Genomic DNA, 17,004 nt, shown 5'->3' with positions numbered 1-17,004 from the left:
GGGATACAATCCATCCCTCACTGAGCCTCAGTTTCCTTACCTGTCAGATGGGAATGCTAACTGGGATCTAGGAACATGGCCAATATTCAACCACCTTAACCTACAAAGATGGCAATTTCTAATGGTTCTACCTAAAATAAGACTCCAGAGGGTTGAGAGTGGTTGTGCATGAAGCCCGAACTCAGTTGCTGGCCTGTCGGCATCACTCAGGAGATGTTGGACCGTGAGCTGTTACCCTGCCCACACTATGTGACCTTGCATCCAGGAGGGACTTAGCAAATGCCCTTGGGATGGGTTCAAGCCAGTCCCATGTGGGCCTTTCTAGCCAGCCTCTGGAGGTCACAGCTGTGCCTCTCAGCCCTGCCCCCTGGACCCAAGCCCTCTCTCTGCAGGGCTGAATCTCACGGAGAAAATCAAGAAGATCAAGATCGTCTTCACTCCCACCATCTGCAAGCAGACCTGTGCCCGTGGGCGCTGTGCCAACAGCTGCGAGCGTGGCGACACCACTACCCTGTACAGCCAGAGCGGCCACGGGCATGACCCCAAGTCTGGATTCCGCATCTGTGAGTCCATTCCCAGCTCAGAAGGTTCCTGGCTGGCCCTGGGGGCGGGTGTGGGGGTGGGGGCTGGGGTGGGGGTTTGTGGAGAGGCAGTTGGTCAGAGGGACCGGCCTGCCTTGGCCTGGAGCCCAGATCTTCTGCAGGAAGGAAGTCCGGAGCTCTCCTACTGTGGCTCTTGTGAGCTGTCTGGGATCACACAATGCTGAGTCCTCACCCAGCTCTGTCACGTGTGACTCGGCAGGTCACACAACCTCTCTGAGTCCCAGTTTCCTCATAGAAGGCGAAGGAGTAAATAGGGCCACTCCCCTCACTATCCTCCTGGTCACCATGGGGCTCAGGAAAGGCAAGGCCTAGTTATTATCCATCCTCCTTCACTCCCAGGCCTCTTGGAAAGTCCCTGCATTTCCGAGGGGACCGGGTTCCGGAAGCCATCAGACTTGGGGGCCCGGTCACCCCCCTCCCCCCACCCCGCTGGCCCACATAGTAGGTGCTGCTGTACGCTTCCGCCGCCAGTCACCCTGAGGTCGGTGTTGTAGATTTTTGCCAGATCCCCTGCCTGAACGGGGGCCGCTGCATCGGCAGGGACGAGTGCTGGTGCCCCGCCAACTCTACCGGGAAGTTCTGCCACCTGCCCGCCCCTAGGCTGGACCAGGAGCCTCCAGAGAGGGGCCCCCGCCACAGGGCCCCGCTGGAGGGCCCCTTGAAGCAGTCCACCTTCACACTGCCTCTCTCCAACCAGCTGGGTGAGTGTGGGGCTGGGGAACCACGTGGGGTGGGTGCTGGCATCCTGATAGAGGAGATGGGAAACTGAGTCTCCAGCACTTCCTTCTCCTCCATCCTCAGGGCCCAGTTTCATTCCTTAAATTTTTCTCTGCCTTTCCTTCTGAGTTCATCAATTTATTTATTTATATGTTTTTTGCCCTTACCCTCTACTGGGTGCTATGAGTAAGACAAAAGAATCTAAGGGTAGGGTCCTGACTTTAAGGAACCCATGGGTCCTGGACAGGAGAGGGAAGATGCCTCTATTATTAGGTGCCAAATAAGGGTACCAAGAAATACAGAATTTTGTAGATCAGGAGAGAGACCCAAGAGTGTTCTGGGAAGGCTGCCTGGAGGAGGTGGACTTCATTTAGGCCTTAAACAATGGGTTGGTTTTGGTTAAGCAGAGGGGAGTGGGAGGGCTTCCAGGGCAAAGGGACTAGTCTGAACAAAGGCATGGGGTGGGAACCACGCAGGGTTGGTTGGGCTGGAGCCCAAAGGCTGTGCAGGATCCTGGGAGGAGGTGGAATCAGGAAGGTACTTTGGAAGTTGGTAACGAAGGTTCTTCATAGGAAGGTGTGGAATGAAGGAGTCTGTGCTTTGTCCTATCCTCCCTGAGAAATTCTTCTGGGGTTTGGGTAGAGAGTGAAGAAAAGGAGGAGATCTGGGGAGACACACAGGGGCCCACCTGGCCTGACGGTGGGCTGATGCCACTCCTTGGAGGGTGGGGCCCTGTGTCCCCGCCTTCTGACCCCAGCCCCTGTGCCCAGCCTCGGTGAACCCCTCCTTGGTGAACGTGCACATCCGCCACCCGCCTGAGGCCTCAGTGCAGATCCACCAGGTGGCTCGGGTGCGAGGCGAGGCCGAGGAGGCCCCGGAGGAGAACAGCGTGGAGACCAGGCCATCGCCCCGGCTCCCCGCCGGCCCCGGCCCCGGCCGCTGGGACAGCAACCGCATCCCCGCCCGGTCCGGAGAAGCTCCCCGGCTACCTCCCCCAGTGGTGCCCAGGACTCCGGCCCTTCTGGGCCGATGCTACCTAAGCACTTTAAACGGACAGGTGAGATCGCAGCTCCAGCCCCAGCCCCAGGGGCTTTGAGACAGTAACTGCTCCCCGCAGTGCCCCTTCTCCTTCTCTCTCCTGCTTGTTCTTAGAGAATGTGGGAGTCTGCAGGGTCTCCCATTTCCCAGATGGGAAAAACTCAGAGCATAAAATTGCCATGAGTGTTGAGAGGTTGGGCAAGCCAAGCCGGGCTCCAATGGGTACCTGTCAGTGCCAGGCACATAGAAGAGGACCCAAGAGAGGCCCCCTCTGCAGGGGAATAGGGGTCCTCGGGTCCCAGCAAATCCTGAGCTCTGCTGGAGCTGAGTATAGGACCCGCGGGGCGTGGATAGAGGGGCTGTTAGATCTGGCAAGGAGTTTGGAGAGTTGAGTCACAGAGATGTAAAATCAGCAAATGCAGGTTAAACCCCAAAGCCTTGGGCATGTGAAGATAAAAGACAATTCCCTCTTTCGCTGACGGGATCCGCAGTCAGTGATGGGAAATCAAGCGAACTTTTCTGAGACCAGGCACCTAAAGACAGGGGCTAAACCAGACTCAGGATGGTTTTCCTAGGGTTGCAGTTTGGCATTTCCAGAAACCCCTCCCAAGGTTAGGGAGCTGGAGCAGGTGGGGAGTAGCTCAAGGATAGGATCCTGGGTCCCTGGAGCTTCTCAACTGCAGTGTTGCTGAGCATGGGCCCTGCTCGTGGGAGGTGGTCCTGGCATTCTCTGGAGTTTGATGGAGGAAAGCCCATCCTTCAGGACCCCTGTGTCTTTGGACTGGGGGCATGGATGGGGGGCAGTTTGCAGACCTCACAGAGAAGATCTTGTCTGGGTGTGCCACTGCCACCCCGTCCCCTGAGTTTAGTGTCTGGCAGGGTGGACCTCGGGTTTCTCTACTTCCTTCTGGGACAACGCCTCCCCTCCCCTCCCTGGGGTGGGGGCATTCTCTGGCAGTATGTGAGGGGTGAACTCATGACTCAGGCTCTCCTGGGACATCTCTGTGCGGGAGAGGGAAGCAGGTGACAAGTGCCCATGGTCCTTTTTTTTCCAGTGTGCCAATCCCCTGCCGGAGCTGACGGCCCACGAGGACTGCTGCGGCAGTGTGGGGGCCTTCTGGGGGGTGACCTCCTGTGCCCCGTGTCCACCCAGACCAGGTGAGTGCTGGGTGCCAGGCTCCAGGGTTGTGAACAAAGCTCTCCCAGGGCCTGGCCTCTGCAGCAGACACCCCTCCCCAACACACACACCCCGCCCTACGTCTCCCACCAGGGTCTCAGAGGCCAGGCCCATAGAAAAGGCTGGTAAACTGGGCAGGCTCTCCAGGTCTGCTTCCGACTGGCGGCAGAAGCTCCTGACAGCTCAGACCTGCAGCCGGGTGAGCGTGGCCTGCCTGCTCCATCTGATGGCCTGAAAGAGGTTACTGCCTTTCACCAGTTGTTCTCACTCAGATTTTAGGAATCCCATCCCAGGCTGGGCCCCCTGGTATACCCCTCAACCGCCTCCCCAGAGGCCCCGAGGTTTTTGATTTAGAGACTCAATGTTTCCTTCATTCTCTCCTCCTCACCTCCTGCTTCCTATCTCCCAATCTTTAAATCTGGGTTGGGTACCTGCCCCAGAATATCCTGGGCCTTGGGGTATGGGAAACTCCGCTTCCCACCCTCTTTCCAGTGATGAGAAAGCCTAACGTATTCATTCATTCATTCAGTCAGTCAGTCAGCAAATACTCACCAGGTGCCTCGTGTACTCTGAGCCCTGAGAATTCAGGAATGCTGCTCTCATAGGCATTGCTCTTAAAGTTGGGAGGCGGGTGACAAGGTTCCTATGCCTGACTATGGCTCCTGCCCACTCAGCCTGTCCTCCCCTCCCCGCCCCATGCAGGTCTCCCTCCTAGGTCTGGGCCCAGGCCTGGCAGGTATTTCTTTTGCCTGTCAGCAGTCGACTTGGTGAGTCAGATTTGTGGGGGGCCTGGCCCAGAGCCCAAAGGTGGGAGCGGCAGGACTGTTCCTTACTTCAGACTCGCCTGTGGAGCAGTGATCATATTTTCCAGACTAAAAAAAAATGTGGACAGTTTGACAGTGTGATAAACCCTTTGGTGAAGCAGCACAGGGTAGTATTTAGCTTTCAGGCCTGAGTATCCAACACACGATGGGTACCAGTCCCAGCTCTTACCTGCTGAGCTCTATCTGCCTCGTCTCCGATCTGTGAAGTGGAGACAGGAACAGTGCCAGCCTCATGGGGCCGCTGTCAAGAGTCAGTGAGATGGTGCCTGTACCTACCATTAGGGCATTTCATGGTGCAGTTGCTCAGTCGTGTCCGACTCTTTGTGACTCCATAGACTGGGGGGCCTACCAGGCTCCTCTGTCCATGGGATTTTCCAGGCAATAGTACTGGAGTGGATTGCCATTTCCTTCTCCAGCGGATCTTCCTAACCCAGGGCTCGAACCCGGGTCTCCTGCATTGTAGACAGATGCTTTACCGTCTGAGCCACCAGGGAAGTCAAACTGTTAGAAAGTATCCCTCCAAAAAGGGTAAAGGGACTGGCCCCGTGGCTTGGTGGGGAAGTGTATGGAACTGCTCAGCATCTCCCCCTGCAGGCCAGAGATGTTTTCACCACTTTTCTTCCTCCTGGTCAGACCCACCCTTGAGACTTCCTCATACCACACTCTATTCAGCCAACACTGATGAAGTACCCACAGTGTGCAGCCCTGACCAAACAGTGAAGAACAGGTAGAAACAGTGCCGCCCCTCTCAAGCGTACAGTCTGGTGGTGGAGCGGGGTTGCAGACAGCAGAGCTGGGGCCGTGGATAGCTCCTGCAGCACTTTTGTGCAAATGAGTGAAAGGTGCCCCTTCCACGTGTTGAGAATAGTCTTTATAATTAGACAAGTGCAGGATGCCAATGATTCTGTCAGATGGCATCCTTCTGTGCAGTGTGCAGCCTGCACATCCGTACACTGTGGGCTAGGAGGTCCTTCCTCAAACTGGTGGATCAGGGAAGGCCTTTGTAGGAGGTGACATCCAGGATGAGATCTAAAGAATTATTAGAGTAAGCCAAAGAGGTGGGGAAGTTCCTAATAACCCAAGAAAATGGCATAGGCCGGCGAGATCAAGCGCGTGAGAACATTTCCTGGAGCAGAACACGCCCAGGGCTGAGGCCTCACCCCCTCCCTGCACCAGGTGGTGCCTCTGAACACCACCTCCCTGCCTGTGTTCAGCACATCTCAGCAAGCTGGGCACCAGGGTGCAGACCCTGGAATGTTAAGCATTCCCCATACTGAGCAAGAAATTACAAAGACAGGGCAATGTCAACATTTAAAATGTGGTAAAGTGCAGTTGGGCATTGTGGAGAGAAGGGGCAGGACGCTGGGGAACCTTGTTTGTATTGACAGGGTGCCAGACAGCTCCAAGCCCAAGCCTGGGGAGCCGGGGTGAGGAGTGTTTCTTTAAGTAGGCAAGACAGGCAAACTACTGTGCAAGACTCAGGAAAAAGAAGGTGAGCGGCTGGGGTGGGTTTGGGAATGGTTGGCAAGACAGGCATGACTCCTGTGTTCTAGAATGTTCTCAGCCCTGGTGGCTTTGCCCCTCTGAACCTCTACTTCTCTTCTGATAAAAACACTACTGTACCCTTCAGGGAAGGGCTTTGTTGCTCCCAACAAGGTAGTCTAATAGAATCAGGGGGTGAGGGAAGTAATAAAGCCAGAAGCTGGGGTGGGGGAGGAGTCACGTGTGACTTCATACTTTCCCTAAATCACCTTTGACTCCTGAGGCTGTACAGGACGGTTGAAGAAGGTCCCTGCAGAATACTGCTATTTGTGACATGGGAAAGGACTGCCTTGATGCTCAGTTACATGGCTCAGACAAATCTCTTTTCTTCCAAAAAAAAAAAATTCCTCAATGTCTTCTTTCTCAAGGAAGCAGCTCAGGGAGTCAATCGAGGCCAGCCTCTGGTCCCCCGACCCTTTCTCCCTTCACTCTGAGTGGCAGATGCAGCTGACCTGCCACGACCTGGCCTGAGCCACATCTTCCTGACCCTTGGGCAGTTATCAGAGGTCCTGGCTCAAGAGCTGTGGCCGTTTGCCCCACCAGGGTCTGGAGAGCACACAGCCCTCAAAAGCCACTTTGATTGAGGCCACATTTTTGAGTTTTCACCCGAGAAAGACAGACATCTGTGTTGACTGGAAAGTTGGCCACTGCCCCATCTGGCTTGGCACTGGCCCCTTTGCTGCGGCAGGCGGGGCTGGCACACGGCACGCGGCCCGCAGTGGTGGGCCCCAGCTGTTTGCCATGAGACCATGTCTCCATCTACCTGGTGTGGGATGAGTTCACCTCGGAACCCAGGCCCCTCTCTGTATCTCCAGGGAGAGCCGATTCTCTTGCTCTGCCCCTTCAAGGAATTATACGACTTTCCCTCTGAAAAAGCAATCATAGCTGCCAGTTACTGAATTTTTACACTATGCTGTGCTTTCACGTGCGTTATCTCACTTCACTGTCGTGACCACCTGCAAGCTAAGGATCTTTATCCCCATTTGTTGGGGGAGAAAAATGTAGCTCAGAGAGGGCTAAAGAGCTTGTCCAAGGTCACATAGCTAGGACCAAGGAGCTATATTTCAAATCACACTGTGTCTAATGCTTAACGGATCAGGATCTCCATAATCAGTGAGGGGGTGAGGGGACTAGTGAAATTCACTCAGTCATGTCTGACTCTTTGTGACCCCATGGACCATACAGTCCATGAAATTCTCCAGGCCAGAATACTGGAGTGGGTAGCCTTTCCCTTCTCTGGGGGATCTTCCTAACCAGGGATTGAACCCAGGTCTCCCTTATTGCAGGCGGATTCTTTACCAGCCAAGCCACCAGGGAAGCCCAAGAATACTGGAATGGGTAGCCTATCCCTTCTCCAGCAGATCTTCCCGACCCAGGAATAGAACTGGGGTCTCCTGCATTGCAGGCAGATTCTTTACCAACTGAGCTATCAGGGAAGCCCTGGGACTGCCTGATCCGTAATCAGTAAGGGGTCGGGTTGGGGTGTTGGGACTGCCTAAAGACAACACCAGTCAGGATACTAGACCAGGATTTTAGTCAAGAGGGTGCATCCCAGGACTGTATTCCAGGTGTACATGAAAGCCAGCACCCAGCCAGAAGACTGGATTGAACAGACAGGCAAGGCACCAGCCAGGAGCACTGGTCTGAGTTAAGGGCGATGTGTTGAAAAAACATGGGGTGGGGAGAGGAGCAGGTAAGCTTGTTCTGTGTGGTTTGGTGAGGGGGGAAAAACAGATGTATGGAAGTTTCTAGTAGGCAGAGCTCAATTGGAAGCTGAGCAGTAGGGAGAACTTATTAAAAACTGCAGCTGTCTAGCTCTATAGTGGGATGTTTCCAGAAGTCCTCAGCCCCCCACCACGAAGAGTGTGCCTACCAAGAACTAGTGAGTGGAAGGAGTGGGAGAAGGAACTTGATTTTCAAGGGGATGGAGGTTTATGTAGATGTCTGGAAATTGATTTGAAACTCTCAGTAGAAGGAAAGCCTTGGTTTGGGTTGGTTTTGCCATGATCCTTGCCCACAAGGGGTGTTCCGGCTGTCAGTCTGTGATGTCAGCCCCTGGGGAGAATGGGCGTGTGAAGGTGATGTCTGAGGGGGCTGGGGCACAGAATCCTAGTGTGAGTCATGGCAGCATCACCCCGTCACGTCCTCCTGTGTGTGTGTGTGTGTGTGTGTTAGTCGCCCAGTTGTGTCCAACTCTGTCCCACCAGGCTCCTCCATCCATAGAATTCTTCGGGCAAGAATACTGAAGTGTGTATCCATTCCCTTCTCCATGGAATCTTCCTGACTTAGGGATCGAACCTGAGTCTCCTGCATTGCAGGTGGATTCTTTACCATATGTGCCACCAGGGAAGCCCCACATCCTCTTTAGATGCTCTTAATTCAGAAGGTGTGATATGAGCCGGGCACCATGCTTGTTCTCCTTTCATTGCATGCTAACCACACCTCTAGGTGGTGTTACTATCTTCATTTTATAGATGAAACTGGCCCTGAAGCTCCAGGTCTATGTGACCCCAGCCCTCTAGTTCTAATTGCTCTGTAATCTGCTTCCTCTGCCTCTTGGCTCGGGCATTCGCTGAACTAGAGGACCTGGGCCGGGGGAACAGCTGTGCCGGGGTGGGGCTCCTGTTCCCTGCGACTCTGGGTCAGACGCCCAGTCTCCTGCCCTAAAGAAATGAGATTTTCCAAATTGCAGTTTGTTGGGCTGAAAAAAGTCGTGATTCTTTGGCTCAGGGTTGTTCTGAGAGCTTCCAAGGGACTCAGAGCCTCCTGGGAAATGTGTCTCAGCTCACGTTCACACCCTTCCTACCCCCGCAGGGGTGTCACTGACACGTGGCATCTCTGGCCTGGAGAGCCCCAGGGAGCGGTGGGGTCGGGGTGGCTGGTGTGGTACCCATTTGAGCCAGGTGTCTGACCAGACCCCTCCCTACCTCATGGTTCATAGTGACCGAGACACCCATTTTGACTTCAGATCCACCCTGAAGAAGCAGTCAGAGCCCATCTTTGGGTGGGATTTCTGCATCACTGGTAGCAGGGAGGGTGATCCATTAGGACTTCACCACCAGAATAATGGACATTATGATAATAATCAATATGTGACAAGCCTCACGCTCAGACATTTTCTTGCTTGTTTAGTGTTCACAATAATGCCCTGAGAAAAGAATGGTCATCTTCATTTTACTGATAAGAAAACCAAGGCTCAGAGAGTTACTTGCCCAAGTCTCTCCAGTCAGTAAGGAGCAGCCGGCCAGCTTGTTGTCCTTAAAACTGTGTTGCTGGAAGGGAGGGAGGGAGGGAGGGAAGGAAGGAGCGGGGAGGTCTAGGGGAGCATCTCCAGGGACTGTGCCAGGCCCTGAGCTAGCTTTAGTCTGATGTTGATCGTTTCAATAAAGTTAATCCTCACAAAAACCCATAAACTGAGTTTCTATCCCACTTCTACATGGGAAAAAAATTAAGGTTTTTTTTTTAATTGAGGGAGGTTAAGAAGTGTGCCCCAAGTCACACAGCTAGTCAGAGTGGAGCCAGGAATTAGATGTGAGCCTGCCTGCCCCAGCACCCACACCCTTTCCGCTGCCCCAGGGGAGTCGAAGTTTTCTTTCCAGCTTACCCGCCAGAGTTTGCAAATCAGGACTGAAGCTTCAGCCTGTACATGTGCCCGTGTGTATCGAGTGTGTGTGTGTGTGTTCTCTGGACCCTCCACATCTCTCTGCTACAACCATCTGTCATCACAGACTGAGATCAGCATGGCTTGTAAACAGCCCCGTAGCCAAACATATGTCTCCCCCCATCTCCTCCCCGAGCTCTGTCAACAGAGTCAGGGCCAAAACTGTCTCCAGCAATTAGTTTGCCCTTGTTGAGGCCTCCTTGGGGATTCCAGCAGCTGAGGGTAAGAATCAGCAGGGCAGGGGCAGGCTGCAGCCAGTGGCCCTTCTGCTTCCTTCTGAGAGCAACGGAGGGTTGGCAGTGAGTGGACAGGGCCCGAGGCCAGGGCCAGAAGACCTGAGCTCCAGGCCCACGTGGCCCAGCTTTCCTGACCAGGAAAGTCACACACATCTGCCCGACCTGCTTCCCAAGCATCTGGGGGTGTTCAGACTCCTTGGACTTCAGGTTGAGTCCAGCTGACCCCTCAGCAGCTGCTTTGGCCTCTCAGGTCAAGGTCCCAACTGCAAGGCCACTCTGCAAGAGCCTCTTTGAAACACCCACAGGAATCCCAGCTCAGCACTCTGTCTTTCCAGATCCACAAGTCCTCTGCTCTCCGACCCTGGTTTTATCTTGATCTGGCTGAGGGGCCACAGGAGGAGTACAGGGTCTTCACTGTTTCCTTTATCAATTCTATATGATTCTCCCATTGTACACATTGTGGAGCATTTGCCAAGGATCTGATTAATTCCCCAGCATCTGATGAATTCCTCTGACCTCCTTCAGCATGACTCCACCTTTTTTTCTCATTCACTCTCTTGATCCCTTGTTCTTAAAGAGGAGGAGGTCCCAGGAAGAGTGATACGTCTCCTTCTGGGCAGGTATCACCCTATGGCCTCTGGACCCTAGGAATTCTTGTCCTAGACAACTCCTAAGGCTTGTCATGAATTCATGAATTCATTCATTCATTTGTAGTTAGTAGAGGGATGGTTCAGAATTTGTCTTCTGGAGGCAGATTCATAATCCCAGTTCCATTCGCCAGCTGGGTGACCTTGGACATGTGTCTTAACCTCTTTATGCCTCAGTTTGCTCATCTGGGCGTTGGGGATAAGATTAGTATCTCCAAGGGCTGTTATGAGGATTAAATAAGTTATTACCTGTAAAGCCTTTATAAAAGGGCCTAGCCCATAGTACAAGATATTTTGCTGTGCTGTGTCAGTCATGTCCAACTCTTTGCAACCCCATGGGCTGTAGTCCACCAGGCTCCTCTGTCCATGGGGATTCTCCAGTCAAGAATCCTGGAGTGGGTTGCCATGCCCTCCTCCAGGGGATCGTCCCAACTCAGGGGTCAAACCCAGGTCTCCCACATTGTAGGCGGTTTCTTTACCGACTGAGCCACCAGGGAAGCCCAAGACTACTGGAGTGGGTAGCCTATCCCTTCTCCAGGGGATCTTCCCGACCCAGGAATTAAACCAGGTATCCTGCATTGCACGCAGATTCTTTACCAGCTGAGCTTCCAGGGAAGCCCACAAGCCTTTTTAATGCTTGCTACTGTATTATTCATTCCATTTTGACTGAGTGCCTGTATTGTTCCATGTGCTGGGCGTGTTTCCAGAGACATAGCAATGACCGTGAAGGTAAGGTTCCTGTCCTCACAGAGTTTACACTTTGTCAGGGGAGCTTTATAAAGAGCTTACAGTTTATCAGGGGAGATGGACAAGCAAAGAGGCAGCCACAGCACATTTAATCACTATGATGAGGGAAGGCCTATGTGCGTTGGGAGCACTTGAGAGATGTGCCTGGTGATACCCGCTCTATCCCATCAATGCCAAAATCTCACCCAGAGCTGTGGATGGGTGCTGAGTTCTCATCCTAAGCCAGGGTCTCTCCCTTCCACATGGTCATCTGAACTTTGGTTTTCTTTCCCTCAAAGAGATATAAGCAGATTTTTCTGGATCGGGTGCTGTACTTGTCCTTACAGAAGCTAGGAAGGAGCCCCTTATAGATGACTTGGCCTCTGTGAGGTGTGAGGAGAGGCGCTGAGGGTCCTGCTAAAGTGGGCATTTCACCAGGAACACTGGCTTCGGCATTTCTTTCTAGAAGCCTGCCCCTGCCAAGTGTTGTCCAATCAACGGTTTCTCTTCAGGCCAGTGAGAGGGCAGAGTCCTCTCGGGAGGAAGGCGCTTTACAGGAAAAGCATGTGTTTCCAGACTCACGAGAGAGCCCAGCTGCTCTCAGTTCACATGTTCCCTGGTTCACAGGGTACAGGGTTTCCTGCGGGTGCCATGGCTGGGTCCACCCTTCCTCTGAGCCCAGCTCTCCACCACCCCTCTCCTGTTTGTTAAAGAAGCAAAAAGTTTGTGGCATATATGTATACATATGTATATACGTATTCGGAGAAGGCAATGGCACCCTACTCCAGTACTCTTGCTTGGAAAATCCCGTGGACGGAGGAGCCTGTTAGGCTGCAATCCATGGGGTCGCTAGAGTCTGACATGACTGAGTGACTTCACTTTCACTTTTCACTTTCATGCATTGGAGAAGGAAATGGCAACCCACTCCAGCGTTCTTGCCTGGAGAATCCCAGGGACGGGGGAGCCTGGTGGGCTGCCGTCTATGGGATCGCACAGTCGGACACAACTGAAGTGACTTAGCATAGCATAGCATACGTATTTCAACTTCAATTTACAATCCTTTGTTAAAGTTCTGCCTAATTTCTCCCTCGGGGCACCAGCTTACTGCCCTGGCCTCCCGGCTCCCCGCTTCCTCCTCTCGGGGTGGGGGAAGCACCCTTCACAGCCAGAAGCTTGGTTGCAACCCTGACTCAGCCCCTTCTGAGAGTCACCGTCCTTCCTAATTTGTTAACTGGGGATAATGACCCCTGCCTCGCGGGGTTATTGTGAGAGACGGGACCATATGCGCCCAAGGGCTCCAGCCTCCGACGCGCCGTCCAGATGTTCCCGGTCCCCTGGCATCCACCTCGCGCCATTCCTTCCCACCTTCTGCTCCTTATAAATCAGCTTGCTTTTTGAGTTTCCCCAAACAACTTCCCCTTGTGCTTTTCCTCCTCCCTGTCCTAAGTTCTTGCCACCAGGCGCCAGGCCAGACACATTTCCCAGCCTCACCCCCATCCATCTTCTCAATGTCAGCAGCGTTTCCAGATCCCTTGCTTATCTCTGCACTGCGGCCTTTTAGGCTGTTTTCCCCCATGTGGATGACGACATGCAAACCCTGGGGAAGACCGTTTGCGGAAAATATGTATAAATATGTATACATATGTAGTTGGTGATGGACAGGGAGGCCTGGCGCTACGATTCATGGGGTCGCAAAGAGTCGGACACGACTGAGCGACTGAACTGAACTGATATATATTACAACTTCAATTTACAATCCTTTGACCCCCCCCCCAAAAAAAGTGAAGTTTTACTAATTTATGGCTTCACTTGATCTCTGTATCAGGCAGTTCCAAGCATCCTCAGGTGAGAGTGAGCCTTCCAGGGAAACACAGCGCCTCTTCATGTTTGTCTTCCGTATCACAACACGGACCGCACGACAGTGTTCTGCTTGTGGGTTTTTTCAGTTAGGTGGTCTGCTGTTAACTAAAGCAACACTCACCAAATGGAGAAGTGACTCTAAAACATTCTTGCAAAGAAACAGGATTTAAAATAATACGAATAACTGCAATCATTTAAAAATGCAAGGCTAACGATTCTCCTCTGACAGGTCATTAGCTATATTCCAAGGTAAAAGTAACAACGGCCTCTCACATGGGACCCAAAATGGACCCCAGGAGTCAGATGATCAAGAAGGCTATACGAAAATACAGCTTATATCTAGCATCATTAATACCAAACCCCACCTTCAGTGTGTAATGTGCCCAGAGATAACAGCTAATGATGAACTAAAATCTATCTTGATTAGAAAAAACATTTTAAAACACCAGAGGACTTCTCTGGTAGTCCAGTGGTTGCAACTTTGAGCTCTCAGTGCAGGGGCATGGGTTTGATCCCTGGTCAGGAAACTAAGATCCCACATACCAAAAACAAAAACAAAAATAACAAGTGAGTGCATACTTTGCTGTACAATTGGATGAAGGTATCTTGGACTGCAAGGAGATCCAACCAGTCCATCCTAAAGGAGATCAGTCCTGGGTGTTCATTGGAAGGACTGATGCTGAAGCTGAAACTCCAGTACTTTGGCCACCTCATGCGAAGAGTTGACTCATTGGAAAAGACCCTGATGCTGGGAGGGATTGGGGGCAGGAGGAGAAGGGGATGACAGAGGATGAGATGGCTGGATGGCATCACCAACTCGATGGACATGAGTTTGAATGAACTCCGGGAGTTGGTGATGGACAGGGAGGCCTGGCGTGCTGTGATTCATGGTGTGCAAAGAGTTGGACACGACTGAGTGACTGAACTGAACTGAATAGGTATTCCTAATGCCTCTCTTGGTACTTGCAAGAATCTATTTCAACAATAAATATATGAAGAACTATCTATTGTGTAAGCCACTAAAGGCTGAATCTATATGGAAGATAGAAGAACTATATTCTCAACAATATATGACTTCTTGAATAAAGATAAGATTTACCCAATAACTCTATAATCTCAGTTGATGTTAGGACCAGCAAGGTAATGGAGCTGAAGAAGACTGTTTGTAATGTCCCCTCACCAGAACCTTCATAGGCAAGCTATTGCCACAAAGGAGTCAGAGCTAGGAGAAGATACGTTGCCACAGGAAATCATCACACTGTTAACTTTATAAAACAAGACATTAAAAGTATTATGGTATCTTTACAGAACTTCGTGTTGCAACAGTATCTGTAGAATCCCTGTACCCTTCAGAATTAGTGGCTACAACTTGACAAGGAAATTATCAAACTGAAACATGAGTTCTTCTTTGTTTTTTTTTTAAACAAAAAGATAGATGCTCCACATTTGTTGCCTTTACCTTTGATGACAGGTAGCTGTCAGCAGTATTCCATCTGCTAGTGCTTTTGAAGAAAAAAAATATTTAAATAAACACATCTTCAAAGGACTTCTTTGGAGGTTGACATATAAATCTGTCCCTCCAAGGTAGTGGAGATGTTTTCTCTGTTCCTATTAGATGTCAGTTGTGTTTTTTTAATGCACACTTCTTTTCTCTCTCTCTTTAAAGTAAAGGGGAATGTTGTGAAATCAAGATAGGAGTTATCAGCACCAAAGTACTGAGAGTTATTGCCTGGTTGGTCCATCTGGACTCAGACTGCTGCCCAGTTTTGTTCACTATAATCTTCAAGCAGGGATGCTTTCCAAGCAAGTCGTGGTGGGAGAGAGCCTTTTGAAAATGGATGTTGGAAACAATCCCATCATCGTGTGATTTGTTGCTGTAAATCCACTCATTTGCATACCTGAAAAACTTGAGAACAGGTTTTCTAACTTTTTTGAATTTGTCAGCGTAACTAACTGACCTTAGGGAACATGAAACTCTACTAACCAAATGTCAACATGGTTGAAATTGCATCACACAGTTGGTGAGTGTGAATGAATGAATATCATTGTTTTATAAGCACAACCAGCAGTGAGCATCTTCCATCTCTGTCTGAGATTCTTTGTCTCAGATAATGCTGTTTATGGCAGCATTAAAATTAAACATCAAAAGAAACCGAACTTAGAACCCGACTGTGAATTGTCATATCCAGATGTTTAAACACTAACAAAATAACTAGTTGTGTAAGATGCAGCCATTAGGAGAAGGTGGGTGATGAGCACACAGGACCTCTGTACTATCTTTTGCAACTTCCTGCAACTCTATAATTACTTCACAAACAGAAAGTAAAAATTGAATAAAACTTGTTCAATCACATGTTTTACAACATTGATATCATATAATATAAACTGTATCTAATATTATAACTATATACAAGATATATAGTCACTTAGTATCATTTTTAGTTGTAGCAAGGTGCACTGAGAGTAGCCTGGTGAGAGCCAGGGAGAGGATTTTGGCCAAGGAGGCACAGCTGCCCAGGGCGATGGCTTGGGGGGCTGAGGCCTCATAGCTGCAGGGTGGGCTGGACATCCAGACTGCGCCCCACTTCCCAGCATGGGTGACAGAGGAGCCCAAGGGCCCTCCACTGAGACCTGTCTGTATCTTCACTCCTTAGCCTCCCCGGTGATTGAAAATGGCCAGCTGGAGTGTCCCCAGGGGTACAAGAGACTGAATCTCACTCACTGCGAAGGTAAGGATGACCAGGCCCAGGGCTGGGCTTGGGGAGCCGAGATGACAGAGGTACGATAATGCAGAGAGCCGCTCCCCTGTGACAGACGTAGCGGCTGCCGCTGTCTGAGTGATCTTCGCTGGGCCAGTAAGCCCCAGCTTGGGCCAGGGGGGTTGGGGGGGGCGGTGGCTGCCAGCTCCAGGGCCTAAGGAAGTCAGAGGGTAATGATGGTGCAAGCTGAGCGGGGCCTGGGAGCCAAACTGTCCCCTCCGCCACTTCTCCCCCGACCCCCACCCAGATCTAGAGCTGTGTGGTGCAGCAACTCAGGGTGCTCTCCCCGCATATCCACTCCCCTCCTGGGCTGCTCTCCCTGGAACAGGAGGACTTTGGACTCTGGGGTGGGAGATCAAGTCAGTCTGCAAAGACGGGATCTCTGTGGACTTTTCCCAGCAAAGCCCCTCAGCTTCTCAGGCCTCCTTCCTGGAGTGGGGCAGGCACAGGCAGAGTTGGGGCCAGGGGAAAGAGACCCTGAAGCACAGTCCCCGGGCCGGGCTGGCCTGGCTGGCAGGCTCTGTGAAGCCAGTGAGGCCTGGATGCTCTGCATTAGAGACCCTCCCAGAGGGACAAGGCCCAGGGACACCTCAGGACCAAAGAATGGGAAGGGGGGCGCTCAGCCATGGCTCTGAGCAGGGAACCCTTGTTGGCGGTGGACCTGGCAAGAGGTATGATGTGAGCTGGGCCTGCCAACCCTGGGAGGCTCCTGGGGTTGAGACAGATGCCCTTTGGGGAACTGGATAAATCGCTGTCTGTATGGTTTGCTTTGGGTGAACCCAGATTAGAGGCAGGAGACAGATGGCCTCCTAGATCCCCTCCCTTGGAGGGTTCTTCAGGAGAGAGGAATCTGGGCTATCTCTGCCTATGGGGATTTCCAGCCCATGGATAAGAACTGGTGCCTGGACCAGGCAAAAGGAGAGGCCTCTGTTCCAGCCCAGCCCGGAAGATCTGCCTTCTTCAGAGGCAATGAAGCAAGGACCTCATGGCCAGTGGGTGTGCAGAGAAGTTAGTATTTTTGCCCTTAGAGAATGCAGTGGGGCTGCTCGTATCTAAACCATCCCCAGTGGCCTCTCTGCCTGGCAGGTCTCCCGGTCTGCAGGATTAAAGGGATTCCCAGGATCTCAGATGGGCTCTCCACCTTCCTTCCGCTGAGCTGCCGAGGGGCCCTCCCCAGGAGACCCTGCCCCTAAAACCTCCTCCTACCCATGTCTG

General features: G+C 52.0%; 1 protein-coding gene across 3 annotated transcripts in view; it reads left to right on the top strand.

Annotated features, from left to right (window-relative positions):
* The window catches only part of LTBP2 (latent transforming growth factor beta binding protein 2), a 109,759-nt gene that overhangs the window by 57,144 nt on the left and 35,611 nt on the right, over positions 1-17,004 (top strand). For all 3 annotated transcript variants that reach the window (XM_019969234.2, XM_019969233.2, XM_019969235.2), the window contains exons 5-9: positions 393-563; positions 1,097-1,303; positions 2,090-2,376; positions 3,413-3,515; positions 15,685-15,759. In XM_019969234.2, coding sequence (XP_019824793.2) covers positions 393-563; positions 1,097-1,303; positions 2,090-2,376; positions 3,413-3,515; positions 15,685-15,759 — 843 coding nt within the window. The remainder of the gene's footprint in view (positions 1-392; positions 564-1,096; positions 1,304-2,089; positions 2,377-3,412; positions 3,516-15,684; positions 15,760-17,004) is intronic.

The sequence above is a fragment of the Bos indicus genome, chromosome 10, assembly GCF_029378745.1.
Source record: "Bos indicus isolate NIAB-ARS_2022 breed Sahiwal x Tharparkar chromosome 10, NIAB-ARS_B.indTharparkar_mat_pri_1.0, whole genome shotgun sequence".
Lineage (NCBI taxonomy): Eukaryota > Metazoa > Chordata > Mammalia > Artiodactyla > Bovidae > Bos > Bos indicus.
Note: the sequence above shows the minus strand (reverse complement) of the source record. Positions and strands in the feature narration are given on the sequence as shown.